Here is a 16,521-nt window from a genome sequence, read left to right on the forward strand (position 1 = left end):
CTGCATGGTTACCACACATTATGTTTCCCCAATCTCAAGAAAAAAATCTGTTAAAAATCGTGTCTTTCTATTTTAGCATTTTTTAATGTTTTATGTCTCTTCAACTTTCTTTCAACAACAAAGATTATGATGATTCTTTCTCCTTTTTTTTACTAACACGTGATTAGTTTGTCTACTTTCGATTTTACTTAGGTTACGTGGCACACGCTCATTATGCTAAATATTTATCATTTTAGACACGTTTTATAAATTAACTACTGTACTGTAAGAAACTCGTTTAACTTTTTTTTTTTTTTTTGTATTTTTCTCTCATAAAATATATTCATACAAAAATGTGTCCACATTGCCAGTCAAGTAATATTAGTTTTCAATTTTTTATATATATGAAAAACAAAATATACTTACAAAAAGTTATCACACTGGTCAATTTATTAACGAAAATTAATTATCAATTAATATTTTAGTGAGGTTTCTTACAGAAAAGGTACACATGCTATATAATTTTCATTGTCAAAAAAATAGGCTAATCAAAATGATTTTTTCAATATAATTTTATTATGCTTTTTATCTGTATTATTATTTTTTACTGAAATAAGCATTTTTATCATGATCTTTTTTCATGAGTGATAATTTATTTCAAAATAAAACATAGGTTATATTCGGAGAACAATATTATTGTTATGCACGTGACTTTTGTAGCAAGATTACATTATTTTTTGTTATTTTTAGAAATTTCACTTCTCTGGTGAAAAAAAAAACATATGAACAATAGTTCAATTACTTTTATTATTGTCTTTCCATTTTCATTACAATTTTTTGAGCCTCCAATTTTCTCATTTTCCATCCTGATTTTGCACAGTTATAATTAATATTATAGTTTTGTAGTTTTATAATGATAAAGAAAGTAAACACAATTGCTTAATTTGGAAATTTATTTTTGTTTTGTAATTTATTTTCAACCAAATACATGAAGAAGCTATTTGCCTTTCACATCTATTCTCTTTCTTTTATCATTGTTTTAAACAGCTTAGAATATCTGTTCATTTTCTCGTAACTTTCTTTAAATTTTTTAATTCTTATGTTCTTGTACTTTTTTACATTGTTATTTATCATTATATTTATTTAAAAGATGGTTTAATACTTATTTTGATCTCTCAATTCGTATTAAAGTTATCCTTCCTTTTTTCAAAAATTCACTAACATCATACTTTTCGCAAAAACGATGCACTGTCAGTCTTTTTTGCTTATGGCGTTAAAAAAACTTACGGGAAAGTTGCCTACTTAGCGAAACTTGAATGAATTATATAATTTATTATTACGTGGCATTCTCAGTTTTTCCTGATTTCATGGTCACACTTTTGCTTTCCCCCCGCTCTCAATTCCCTCTCGCTCTCCGCCTCTTCCCGTTTCTCTCTCCTCCCTTCGCTGTCGCACATGTCTCCCTCCTCTTCGCCAAACCCCAACACCACCCCTCCCTCCTCTACACCAAATGTAAACCCTTACCTTACCCATAGGTGTCAATGACTAAGTACTCCACTTTTCCCCACAGGTACTCTAATTTTGCTGATGTAAAAGTTGTGATGTAAGACTCTAGAACAACGATGCTTGGTGTGGGTGTTTCCTCCAATAAAAATCATGTCGAAGAAGTTGCAGAGCATGCTACTTTGACTCCTTTAATCCACTCTTCTATTAAGTCGGTTACTGAAGTGGTGTATAATATTATTTGAGGAAAAGACATAACTCTACAAGAAGTAAATAGAGTGTCTCAGGTACTTCATTGGCAAAAGGAACATAGTTTTTGATCATATGAATATGTTTTAGGCATTAGATTGGTTTTCTTAAAACTTCATAATTGTTGTAGGTGGTGACAAGTTTAGCTGACCCTTCTACCAATATCATATTTGGTGTCGTTGTTGATGATCGCTGCCATGGGGAGATTCATGTGACTATTATTGCAACTGGCTTCTCATAGTCCTTCCAAAAGACACTACTAACAGATCCAAGGGCAGCAAAGTTGCTTAACAGAATGCCTGAGGGCCAAAAAAGCAAGGCGACTTCCTTTTCTCTCGAATCCTCAAACTATCCAGTAAAACAAAATTGAATAAACATAAAGAAAAATTAGTTAAATTATCTTTGAAGCAGTGTGTGATTAGGGATAGGGTTTGGGAAAAGGGGAAAAGGGTTTGGGAAGCAGCACGCGATTATGGATTTCACAGTGGAGAAGAAGGAATTAGAGAACAACAGCGCCGATAATCCCGAAAACGTTCATTAAACGTTAGATTCTTCTTCTCAGTTAGCGAAGAAATCGAAGAACAACAATCTCACAAACTCAAAACTAGTCTTCACCCTCTGAAGGTTTTTTTCCCTCACATTATTTTTTCTTTTTTGTTTCTTGGCAACTGAATTACAGTGTGATTGGTTAATGGTGACGATAATTACAATGATTGAAGAAGATGGAGAAGTGTGATAAAGCTTTTGAGTCGAAAGAGGACTGCCACGTGACAGTCTCTTATTGGCTGAACTTGTTGGACTCATTGGACATGTCATTTAATTTTGGCCAGCAAAGCAACTCTGCCATTAGTTTTTTAACACCATAAGCAGAAAGAATGACAAGAGTGACAACTTTAAACACAATCTACAAACTTAGAGACCAAAATAGAAATTAAACCTTAAAGGATAAAGTAAATATTTTTTTTATTGATTTTTTTGGTGGAATAGAATTGGGCCGGGAATGCAAGCCCAATCACAAGCTGTTGGTCCAATCCAGCCCTAGATTGGACTTTTCAATCGAGTCGGGAACAGTATATTGAAGACTTTTTCTTCGTGCATTTCCATAATTTTGTTGTAAAAGTTACTTTCAGAACAAGTTTTTAAATTTTTTAGAATATGATTTTTGAAGCAGGATTTAACATAGTAGGACTTTTGGACAAAGTTTCTAAAACACATTTTGGAATTAGCTTTCTGAATAAAAAAATTTGGAACAAGTTTTTCAAAACTTATATGATGTTTTTTATGGAATGAGTTTTTTGAGCAGTTTTTTTAAAACATAAATGATAGCTTTCGAAGCAAATTTTCTAAAACAAGTTTTCTTTAGAAAGAGTTCTCTATATTTTCTCTTCATCTCACATAATGCAGTGGAGATTGAAAAGAGGAAGAACACAGAAAGAGGAGGAGAATGAATAAAGTATAGTATTTATATTGTATTGACCACTACTTATATTGATCGTACTTTTTATAATTATTTTTCAAATTATAATGAAACTGATCGGTCTCCATCATATTCTGTTAATCATTAAGAAAAGCTGAACATATTAGTAATTAAATTTAATATAATTTATTTGTGATTAGATTGATTTTTACGATAAGTTTATGAAAAAAATTTTAAATACAAGTAAAAAGATATGATTTTATTTACATTTTTTTTTACTGATTTGAATACTGTTTAATGTGTATTTATCCTCTTGTATCACTATTATACTAAATAAAAATACTTTTTACTAACTTTGATTCAAACGATTTAATTCCCATCCACATGAATATTGGATAAATATAATTTATATAACCAAAAATTCATAGAACAAAAATAATATGAATTTTAAAAAGTATTTACTACATTGCTTTATACGTATTTTTAAACTTTAAATACTCGTAATACAATTTAATTTAAATGAATAACATTAATATCATACAACCTTTTACATATTCGTGTGTACATTGGCTGATATGTCAAGCATACATTCAATGATAATGTCGAACAAAGTAGATGAATTGGACCGACCACCCATAAAAAGCATAAACTAGGGGATGAAAGGAGGAAGACAACAACGGCGAAGGTGAAGAAGTTATGGGAGGCAGGCTTTCTCAAGGAAGTGAAATACACTACTTGGCTTGCCAATGCGATGTTGGTAAAGAAGTTGAACAGTCCTAAAGACTTCAACGATCCAAACAAGACATGTCCTAAATACATGTACCTTTTTCCTAGTATCAATCAGTTAGTTGACGGAGTATCTGACCACTAGGTGTTGAGCCTCCTAGATGCACACTCAGAATATAACGAGATATCGATGTATCCATCTAGACATGAAGAAGACTCCTTTCACCATTAGATGAACAAATTCATGTTATAGTTATGTCGTTTAGTTACGCAAAAGCCACTTACCAACGACTCATGGACAAGATCTTTCATGATCAGATTGGTCAAGGCATGGAGGTCTACATCGATAACATGGTGGTGAAGTTCTAATCAATTGGAAACTGTATGGAGGACTTGATGTAGATCTTCCAGTAGATCCAAAGTATAACACCCAGTCAAATGTGTGTTCGGTGTAGGAGTCGAAAAATTCTTAAACTTCATGTTCACCGGCTTGAAGCATAAAAGCAAACCCAGATAAATGCACCGCAATTCTCGTCATGCAAAGCTCTTAAAACCTTAAAGAGATTCAGAGACTGGTCGGTAACTAACTTCTATGTCTAAGTTTCTACTGATGTTGGTGGAGAAAGCTCATATGAGCGTAATAAAGAAGAATTTGAACGTAAAATGAGATAAATGATGTGAGGTCGCATTTGAAATGGTAAGTACAACCCTCACCGACCCTCATATCATGTCTTAATCAGTAGAGGAGAAGAAGTGTTAGATAAAGAGATAAGTTAAATACTCATACAATAAAATTCTAAAACAAATACTTATATACTTTATTAATTAGATCTTACCCAATATCAAAACTTGATATCAATCAATCGAAAAGATCACTTTGCGTTCCTATTAATTGTCATATTAAATACTTTTTACTTCATTAATTGTTATATTAAATACTTTTTACTAACTTCGTTTGATACAAGGATTTAATTATAACCCACGTACAAATGGATTTCATAGAACTAAATGAATAACATTAATATCATCATCCAGCATTACTTAACTACAAATTTTAAAATCGCAATATACTTTAACTTATAAAGAAAACAAATATATTATACATTTTGATTCAAATAAATAAAAACAAATATATATCTCGAGCATATATATATAAGCTTGTAGAAACATAAATCTATAGCTCAGTTTGAAAAAACATGATTTTCTTAATGTGTCAGAAGTAATTTTTGTGTACATACAAAATAATAAAATTTTAACAAAATAGAAAATAAATATATTGTATTTTGAAAATAAAACTTTAAACCTGCTGCCAATAATTTTTATTTTATTTCTTAATTATTTTAAAAAATATTTTAGCATTTAATGGATTAAATTTACTTTGACATTGATCTTACTCAAATTTATGGAGAGATTTTAGGCCTAAAACTTTTTCAACTTATTCATTAAATGCATTAAAAAAAATAGATTATTTTAGAACTCACCTGAGATTGATTTGTAGGCTGACTCAAATTGATAGATATTGACAGATATACTTACGACTTAATCTATCTTAGTAATTTTTTAAAACTTTGCATTGTTTAATTATATTAATATTAACGTTATTTATTTTTCAAATTTATACATGAACAAATACACCTTAACTTTAACTTTATATTCTTATTCACATAATTTAATTATCTAACGCTAAGGAATAAGTTATCGTTTAGAAAGTTATTATTTAGTGTGTTCAGTCAAAGTCTTGATTGTACTAATCTCACTTGAAGTCTATGACTTTTACTGTATAAGGAATTATTTAGGATTTAATTAAATTTTAAGTTTATTAAAAGTTTTGATATTTTTAATTAAGTAATTTTATGTATTGGGTATTTGATTTTTTTTAAAATTAATTGAGTTTTATTATTTAATTTTTTATTGATAGATAGTGTGAATATTATTTTGTCACCTTATTTGACTATCTTTAATATTAAAATATATAAAGTTTTATAATTAATATAAAAGTATATTGTAATTAATATAAAATAATTTTTTTTTATTATTTTAGTTGAATTGGATAATAAAACTGTCATATTTTTCATGAGTTTTACGTTGTCACTTACAACTACTAAAGGAGTGTTTGTATTATATTAATAAGACTATTTTCGTTATCCAACGTAATTTTAATGAAAATAATAAAATATATTAATATTTTATTAATTATAATATTATTTTATACAAACTATAAAATTTTAAATTTCTTGACAATAAGTTAAATAACATTAAACAACAAATATTTTAAAATGAAATAGTGATAATGGTATGTAAATAAGAAGGGTGAGTAGTTTCCAAAATAGTAACAAACAAAGAAAAAAACATGATTGTGTGGGCCTGTCTTGTGCACGTGGGAGTCAACATCATATTATCATCATCCACCTTGGCCAAAGCCAGCTTAGGAAATTCAAGTATAAAACTATATAATATATTTCTAAAAAGGGTAAGAGAAAAATGTGATTTATTATGAGAAAGTGATAATAGAGTCCCAATTAGGTGGTTGTTGACCTAAGGACATTCAATGTGACAAATTTAATTCTATAAGAAAAGAAATTGATGTTTACAATGTCATAGAAAAACTAGAATGATTATTTAGTAAATTAATTTAATCTACTTTGCTTATTAATAAGTTTAAAAAATTTGAGTCTCGCTCAATTTATGATAAGTTGGTGAATTAAACTAATTATGTTTTGAGTGTAAGATTAGGATCACATTCAAATATTTATTGACACTTTGTTCTTAGTTATATAACATTGTTTTGAGTATTTTTAGTTAAATTCTTTTCTATTCTCGATGTCCAAATTTCAAACCGTATGGACAAATATATGTTAAAAACATTTTGGTGTTCAGTATTTTAACTTACCAGTCATCATAGTAAAGTTTTAAATTTACAATAAATACATCACATGTTACTTTACCTCAAACTTATATTTATAGATTTCAATATTAGCTTATAATTAAAATTACTCTGATCACAATCCAATGTCTAATAAGTAAAACTTATTTTTAAGCTTGACCCGATTGTGCTAAGATTCTTTAGAGTTTGTGATCATTCGATTTTCCCATTCTTTTAGTCAATCAGTTATAATCCTGACCTGTCCGAATATATGATACAAATTGTATGATAAATTTTAATATTTTAATATAATTTGATTTTCAAACTTTAAAAATTAATAATTTTTCTAATCAATTAAATAATATTTTACATATTAAACTATGTTTCATATTGATGTTTAAACTATTTATACTTCCGACATATTCCAAATTAAATGATATAAAATACCATTTAGCATCTAAAAAAACATAAACAAATTTCACGTTAAATTTAATAATTATCAACATATTTAACACTTTATTAAATTCACTTATAGTTTTTTTTTCTTTCTTTATTGTTTATTTTGATGGCTGATAGGTTTACTCATCAATATCCTTTTTAAAATGTCATTGAGGTTATATTTTTGTATAACACGCCTTTTCTGTTCTTTTTCTAAATTTTATTTTTAAATTATTAATAAACCAATTTTATTTTATTAATATTTATATACACATCAAAGTTGCAACTCGGTTAAATCTTCCAACAATTGGTTGGTTGTTGATTGGGTTTATCACTTTATCAAAAACTTTATCATACATACATGTAATATATGTAATATATATATATATATATATATATATATATATATATATATATATATATTTATTTATTTATTTTTATTTATTTATTTTTTCTTGCTTTTACATTGAATTTCAGCCATTCAATTATTGAACTTTCTTTTGAACAGAATGCAAAAAGCCAAAATTGTTGCAGTAATTGTTGAAAAAGAAAGTTCACACGTCAAAAAAATAGTTTGATTTATTTAATTTATCCAACAAACCTCTCTTGTGTATTATATATATATATATATATATATATATATATATATATATATATATATATATATATATATATATATATATATAAGGCTGTTTTTGAGAAATATATATTTTTCAAAACGTGAGAATATTGTAAAATGATTTTATAATAAACAAATTCAAACATACGTACGTAATTGTTTTATACGTAGACGTGTTCAAAATAATAGTGGTTTTAAATTGATAAATATTTTAAATCGGAAGTGGAAAAAATCAATAAAAAAACATTTTTTTAGCCTATTTAGGTTTGTTTTCCAATTTTATTATTAATTTAAACCACGTATTTACTATATTTATTAGATTTATTTTTTATTTTATTAGTTGTGAAGTTAAAATGATTTTAACAAACATGTATAAAAAATTAACAAGCAGTCCAATAAAGTCAAACTCCAAAGAGATCGAGTTCGTTTAGCCTTCTAATCTAATATTACTTTTAATATTGCAAAAATAAATTATTTTTTTTTTCTGTCTTAAAATATTGAGAATTTTCCTTCTAGCCAAAGGACTAGTTATTAATTTGGTCTAACTCTTACGTTGAATGAACAATGAAGAAAGTTAATGATTTTGATTCTGAAATATTAAGTTTTTGTGATTTTTTTAATAATATAAATCACTTCAATATATTTTATATAGTTAAAAATATTTTATTTTAATAAATTAAAAAATATTAAAGATTCAATATCAACTAAAAATAAGAATAATATTAATAATATATATCTCATCTACTTAAAATTTCATTTCATAACAAATATTTCTTTATTAAAGTTACTTGTAATAACATTTTGTTTACATTGTATTATAATCATTTTAATTGAATTAGCTTTGCATTTCTACTTACAGTTTTTCTATTACTAATATTTTTTTATTTTTTATTTCATGTGAAAATATTCATATAGTGCACGATATATTTGACAAATTTGTATTTATTCGTGTTTTGATATATTGCTCTTATATTCATTTTTAAATAAAGTAGATACATCCTTTTTTAACTCATTTCCATCTGCAAGTCAATTGGATATTGACGCGTTTTTCCATCTAAAAATATAATATAAAATAGTTTGAATTAAAATAAATAAATAAATTTTATCCATTCAATAATTGTGTTAACCAACAATTGGATTGTTGATTAAAAATATTATTAAATTGAGTAATTTTATAAAAAAAAAAAAGTTTTCTTCACAATTAGTAAAATGAATAAATGAATAAATAAAAGTAGGAATATTGTAGCATTTGGAAAATCTTCACAATTTTTAAGCCACTAATACCAAGGTGGCTAACTTGCTTGTATTCATCTTGCATGCCACGTGGGGAACCTCTATCAAATCAGACATTCCACGAATGGATGATCGACACGTGTTAAGAGAACCCTCACTTCACGTGCGAGGACTTTTGTGATTGAGCCGAGCCAAGCTGATGAGCCGACAGCTCACGCCCGTGTTGGCATTGATTGAGATTTTGACATCCTCATCAGAGACAAACCGCTAGGCCCAATCCATGGGCCCACCCAAATGCCCCAATAACTATTCAATGGAACGTTCCCGATTCATGACTTATAGCTTCATAAATATATATAATTTATAAATTTATTTTAAAAATTTTATTCATTCATTAATTAAAAATTATACTTTTATCCAGTGTGTCAAAATTAATTTATTTAAAAAAAATCCTTAAGTTTAAGTATGATTTTACAACATATTCATAAACTATACGGTATAAATATAATTTTTGTAACTTGCTAATGCAAAAAAGAAAGACTTTTCGCAAATTTATTTATTCACATCATACACCAAATAAATTTTTTTTTTTCATATATTATTCGAGTAGTGCAATACGTTTCTCTTATGATAATTTTTATTTCCCAAAAAGACTATTTGGTGCATGGACTATGGATTAATTTCATAATATCATACTATTCCAAGCATCTTTATAATATCATAAAGCTGACGTCATAAATATTAGATTAAACATTATAATATGGTAATTAATATTATAAGTTGGTGCATTTCTCTGACTCTTTGACATGTATTCATCTATCTGCAGCTGAAAAAACATAAGAGATGGGAACCCATTCACTCACCTGGAAAATGTAAAGATGGGGTGCATGTGCATGTTATATATACATACACACACACACACAGATATATATATATATATATATATATATATATATATATATATATATATATATATATATATATATATATATATATTATATGAGTTTAATCAGGAGAGATCAGAAGTAACCTGATCCACACTGTGAACAAAACAATGCAAAACAGAACTTCAAATAAATGTAAACAAAGATTATAACTTTCTCTCTGTGCTAATCTGACTGCTGCCAACTTGTTTCTGCCACTGTGGCTTTCTCCACTATCAGGTAAACAATTCTATCAAACTATATTCTGCAAAAACAAAATCTTTTCAGATTGTGTATATTCTAATAAGTTTTCAGGTGTCATTCCTACAAACATAACACGCTTACTTTATGCATTATTTGATTTACTATTTCATATGTTAATTTGAGATTCTTACTGTAATAGTTAGTTTTTTGGGTTGGTATGAAGATATAGAAATATGGTGGTAGAAAGTGAAAACATTGCTATGATTAAAAGCATGATTAACACAGAAAGCTTTTATAAAGAGGGTATTGGTGTTGAAAGATGCAGTTTTTACTAAGCAACCAAAAGGGGGTCAGAGCTTTCTGCACTTAAAAAGAATACAAAAAATGGTTGTATGCGATAAAATATGAGGATTTGACATTCAAAAATACCACTCTGAAGTCTCATGCTCACTGTCTGCTGCAGAAACAGTTTTATTTATAGACCCACCTAACTGATAAAAAAAAGCATTATCCTTTTTGAAATTGCTCTAAACTGTTAAAACCAGATTATTATAACATAATAGTTAAAGATAGCCTCTTTTGTGTATTTTTGTATTCATGTTGAAGGAGTTATTTATTATGCAGTTTCCTGACGTAATTGCTCAAGTACCAATATTTGTTTTATTATAAAAGCATGTACCTTTTGTTCTTCCTACCTATACAAGGTTCTCCACAACAAACACGGTGCATCAGTTCTGCACTTCTTCAATGGCAGCTCAAGGTACAACCTTAACCTTGTTGTCTCACTTTCTATTCTCTTCTCATCTCTTCTCTTTCCAGTTTGTTAAATGTACAAGGACTAGTTATCTTTATAAGGGACAGAAAAATTCTCTTTCTTCTCCAACTTGTACTTTCACAATAGAGTACTGCATAAAATTCAGTTTCTCAATCTGACCTAACCCTTTGGTTTTTTTTTTCCACCTCCTAACAGGTATCTCCACATTGAATTTTAAGAGGCAAGTTAATGCCACAACCAGATTGTACAAAATCTTGATGTAAAAGCTGGGTTTGGTCCTCTGTTTTATCTCTAACATTGAACACTCTTGAACAATTATTAAGGTTTCTAATCTTTTTCTGGCAGCAGTTTGTCTACAAGTGTGAACTGGTAAGGCCCTAAGGCCTTTCAGGTCAATTTTTATGTTTTCTACTTTTGTTTATTTTATCTGATGTATTATTGTGTTCAACATGATAGGTGACAAGGATCAGTTTCTCCTCCAAGTTTCAACTAGATTTTTTCTTGAAGCAAACATCTATGGATGGTTTGAGTTGGGATACCTCTCAACTTGAAGCAAACACACCAATCCTGTGGAGTACTATTCAGCCACCACCAGATTTTGAAGGAGGCTACTCCATGCCCAATGTTGTCAATCAAATACAAGATTTGCAGAAGGCTCAAACAGGTCATGCAGATTCAAATTCTGAAAGAGTGATTTATCAGTCAGCAGATGCTACCACCGCTTCTTCAGAGATAATGGATGAGATGCAAAGGCAAAACACAAATCTTTTACAGCATGCACCAACAATGATGCCGGTGAAATCAGGAACTGGAGCCAGTTGGGGAGAAGCTTTCACATCTCAATCATACCCGTCTCTGTCGGTCAATGGATCTCAAAGGATGAACCTGATTAGCAACTACATGCCAGATTTCAGCATGGCCCACCAACAACAGCAGCAACAACAACTTGTCAATGGCTCACAAAATGGGAAGGGTGCTTGCTCTCTTGAGTCTTTTGACTGCTTGATTTCAGCTACCAATAGTAACACAGACACATCTGTTGAAGATGATGGCATCTCGATGATTTTATCTGACTGTAGAAACTTGTGGAACTTCAGCTACGGCAGTGCAGCTTCCACTGGTGAATCTGAGAGTAATGCATCGAATGGTAGAAAGGAAGACATGAAGTGTCCGGTGAATGAAGTTGATGAAACAGTTTCTCAAAGCTCCTTGGATCGAGGAAAAACAGTACAATCAAAGGCTAATTGTTCAAAGAGGAGCCATGAGGAAACTAAAACGATCAAAGTTGGTGCCACTGGCCGTGGTTCCTGCTTCAGTATTGTGCAGAATTCTTCTTCTGTTGAGCAAGGTGGATTCAGACTTATCTCAGATGATCCATCAAAAAGCAAGAAACCCAGATGGGAGAAGAGTTCCTCTTCAAATAACATCAATTTCCAGCAACCGAATTCATCCATGTCATCATCCATTGAGGAACCTGATCCAGAGGCCATTGCACAAATGAAGGAAATGATATATAGGGCTGCAGCTTTTAGGCCTGTGAACTTTGGCTTGGATGCTGCTGAAAAACCAAAGAGGAAGAATGTGAGAATATCAACTGATCCACAAACTGTGGCTGCAAGGCATAGAAGGGAGAGAATAAGTGAGAGGATTAGGGTTTTGCAGAAGCTTGTGCCTGGGGGAAGCAAAATGGACACAGCATCAATGCTTGATGAGGCTGCAAACTACCTCAAGTTTCTCAGGTCACAGGTTAAGGCACTGGAATGCCTAGGAAACAAAGTTGATGCAATGAATTGTCCTCCTACAAGCATTGCCTTCTCTTTCAACCCTTCTTTTCCCATGCAAACATCTCTCAGTCAAATCCATCATTCCCAGGGTTGATGTTGTTACTATCATGGGGTCAAACACCCCATCAACTCTAATCATTTCGTTGCCAATCACAATGATTAACATATCTGATCTTCATTTTCTAGCCAAAGAAAACTCTAATCAATGACTTGTATCGTTGTATTGTAATTGTCTTTAGCCTAATCATCAGTAGTGACTTGTTTAGAATTACATCAATGATGACATTCTCTTGTTTCTATCATGATTAATCAACTGCACCAGCACCAGCATGCATGAGCAAATACGGTTTTCACTTTTTTCGGTTACAGTGTTGCTTAAAATGCTACCACTGTCACTGCAATTTTATAGATTGAAGTGTGATGTTGAACTGATCTAGACTACCCGGAAGTAGTGAAAATAATGAAAACGAGTTACCATAACTTTTAGCATGCAGAAAGGCCTAGCAATTATAACAGCCTATTATTGAGATAAAGGGCTAGAGAAAGTGATTGTCACTTTTATATGTTTTATATTATAGTTTAAGGTGCATTGTTCTTGGAGAAACCTTTAACAACATATTTTAATTGATGTGCTTTGTTAGCTAACCAATGCACGAGACATTCTCTTAGGATTAGTGAGCATAGTCAGTGGTCCTGTCTCCTTGATTCGATCCAACGCGTGCTCTTGAAACTCACTCCAAACCAAACGCATTGCTCAGCACGTGCTTATCATATTCTTCTTTTTTAGCACAAGTGTTTGTCATAAGTAACACTATACAAAAGCTCTCTGTGTCTTATTTAAACGTACCATTTTCTCTTATATGAATGCAACTAATGATATTGTTAATGATGATTATTGTGACGACGACGGCTACAACAAAACGTGATGTGTGCCTTGTGCCGTTGTCATCAAACAGGGGTTATTTTAATGAGCTGAAATATCCTCACTAAGCACGTCTTAGAGCTACTGTTACTGTATATGCATGTGATTTTTTCAAAAGTGAAGTTCTTTCCTTCTCCTTTATCGCCCTTTTGTATAAGAAACATTTCCACTTTTTGGTCACTTTCTGATCACGAACACAAAACCCAATTCTCCTACTAATTAACTTTTTTTCTCGCTGCCATTTTGTTTATCATCTTTGTACATGCTTTTAGTTAAAAAGTAGACTTTAAGTCTAACTCAATTTTACAAAATCAATTTTTAAGATAAGATTTACATTCATTTATATATTTTAAATTGATCTTATCTTAATCAAAATGACCAACACATGTTCTTATATCGGGATATATACATCATGGTATGATCATATAGTAGGACCGACGAGATGAGACCACTAAGAAAGGATCTCGAATAGTGTTGTGTCACTCACCAATCATCATTTGCTTCAGACAATTAACATATTTTTTGACCATAAAAAAAAGGCGACCAACGGCCTAACAATAATCTTTTCTAAACATAGTTTCTAATCAAGATTATTAGTAAGAATTATTTAAGAGGTGATGGATCATGAGTGGATCGTAGTTAGGGTTTTACTAATCTCAAACCTATTGAAAACGAAGTCAAAAGTAAAGGTAGGTAGCTGATTTAGTGCGAATTTAAGATTTTATCGTGACTCGATTGTACAGTAATTTCACACTGCCTTATGAAAATTAAAGAAAGTTGAAGCCAATCAACAACTTGATAAAATTGATCAATGGGGTTTTCAAATATGTGGGTCCTGCTATTGCAGTGATTGCTTGTTTGGTTCTTCAAAGTGGAAATGGAATTGAAGGTTTGAGTGATATGGGGTGAAGGGTTGCCATGATTGGATCAAAAGGGGTTATAGAGATTGAGTTCTTTGCCAAATTAGGAAATTTTGTTGTGACATGGAATAGTAGATGTTTTGGAACAAGTTATGTTGTAATAAATTAATAAAGCAATTGTGAATAAGCACCCATTTGGGTGTTGAAAATGTCAATAGATAACCATTCTTTTGTAGGCTTTTCAGAAGTGAGAGAGAGAGAGATATGACAGAGACAAGACTTTTTGCTTCACAAACAGTTGTGTTGTAGCTGTTGATTCTTCCCATTGGCTAAATATATTTGCAACAACTCATTTTCTTAGTTGTCCAAGATCCTTTAAATAAAAGTTCAATATTTATACAAGTCTCAAAGTTTCATTTTTTATAAGGAAACCAAACAGAAGATAATAAAGGCAAAGGAAAGTTTGTGTTTTGACAGCTACACATGATCATCGGCACATTCATGTTTATTTCTCTAGATTCTCAAAGATTTATCACTTCAGAAAAACATATCCTGTTTAAAATGAATACATCATGTGCATTTGGGTTACCGAATATACTTTTTAAAATTTATGGATAAAATTTGACAGTAAATTTAGATTTATCAATAGATTTATCTTTACTGATAAATATAAAAATGTTTGTAATATGATTATTAACATAGATTTACGAAAAAAACGACAAGATTTTTAGTGATGATTTTGAGAGCGTTTGCTTTGGTGAAAATGAAATTCTTTAGGCCTTGTTCACTTGAGTTGAGTGGATTTGAGGGAGAGTAATTGAGAGAATTTGATGATAATTTTTTATTTGTTGTTTATTTGAATAGATTTGGAAGTAATTGAGAATGAATTTGGAAGTAAATATTTTTAATCTGTCATGTAAATTAAATCCTACATTAATTCTCACAACTTTTACTTCCAAATCTACTCACACTTAGTTCCAAATCTATTCAAATAAAAAAAAATATTATCTTCAAATTCTCTCACATCCTCTTAATTACTCTCCTTTAAATCTACTGGTATTGATGTTTTTAAGAAAAAAAAATTTAGGATCTTAGTGATATAATGACTATGAGTGTTTTGAAAATAAATATTTTTTAGAAATTATTATTTATATTTATAGAATCATGAGTGATAAATCTAATAAAATAATAAAAGTATAATAACATTGTAATAAATAATGGCATAATAACAAATAATAATTACCCTAGTTTTTTAGATTTAATTATAATATATATAGTTAAATTAAAGGAAAATTCTATAACAAAGTGACTTAAATTATTGAGTTATATTTTTTAATATATCCATAAGACCAGATGAAATATAATATATTTGTTTAAATCATGTAACTTTATTTAAAATAAATCCAATATTGCATTTAGTTAAAATTAATTCCATTTAAAACCTAATATTGTTACTTGGTTAAATCCTCAAATTATTGTTTAAGGTTATTAATCGAAAAAAAAGTAAAATTGTTATATATATATATATATATATATATATATATATATATATATATATATATATATATATATATATATATATATATAAAAGCTTAGGGAAGTGGTCCAAGATGTTATCTTGATTATATAGAACAAAATTAGCTAGAAGAGAAAAGTCCATATTTGAGTCGGCATCATGTTTGAAAATGGAAGGAGGTATTATTTATTGGAGTAGAGTTTTGCAATTATTAAATTTCAACAAACTCTTCATTTTTATTTATTTTTTATTGTAATTTTCTTTTGATTCAATTATTTGATCGAGTATTCCGTTTTATTTATATTATATTTAGTTTTAAATTTGTAAAAGATGAAAAAGTCTAAGCTAATGGAAAGGACAAATATATAAGCAAACCTAAATATGATCATTTTTAACATAAAATATTAATTCAATGTATTTATGAATTTTCTTGTACATATCACTCAATTAAATTTATAAATCGTCTTAATTTCCAATTTCTTACGTTATTGAGTAAATTTTCTGACGCTT

The 16,521-nt window shown here is 29.3% G+C and overlaps 1 protein-coding gene across 1 annotated transcript; it reads left to right on the forward strand.

Moving 5' to 3' along the window:
- Positions 1-11,187: 11,187 nt before the first annotated feature.
- On the forward strand, positions 11,188-13,015 carry LOC106773034 (transcription factor bHLH87-like; the record flags this gene model as incomplete). The annotated part of the gene is made up of 2 exons (XM_014659716.2): positions 11,188-11,298; positions 11,386-13,015. Coding segments are annotated over 2 exons (1,533 nt in total), but the record flags the coding sequence as incomplete, so codon positions are not given.
- Between the last annotated feature and the right edge of the window lie 3,506 nt (positions 13,016-16,521).

The sequence above is a fragment of the Vigna radiata genome, chromosome 9 (genome assembly GCF_000741045.1).
Source record: "Vigna radiata var. radiata cultivar VC1973A chromosome 9, Vradiata_ver6, whole genome shotgun sequence".
Lineage (NCBI taxonomy): Eukaryota > Viridiplantae > Streptophyta > Magnoliopsida > Fabales > Fabaceae > Vigna > Vigna radiata.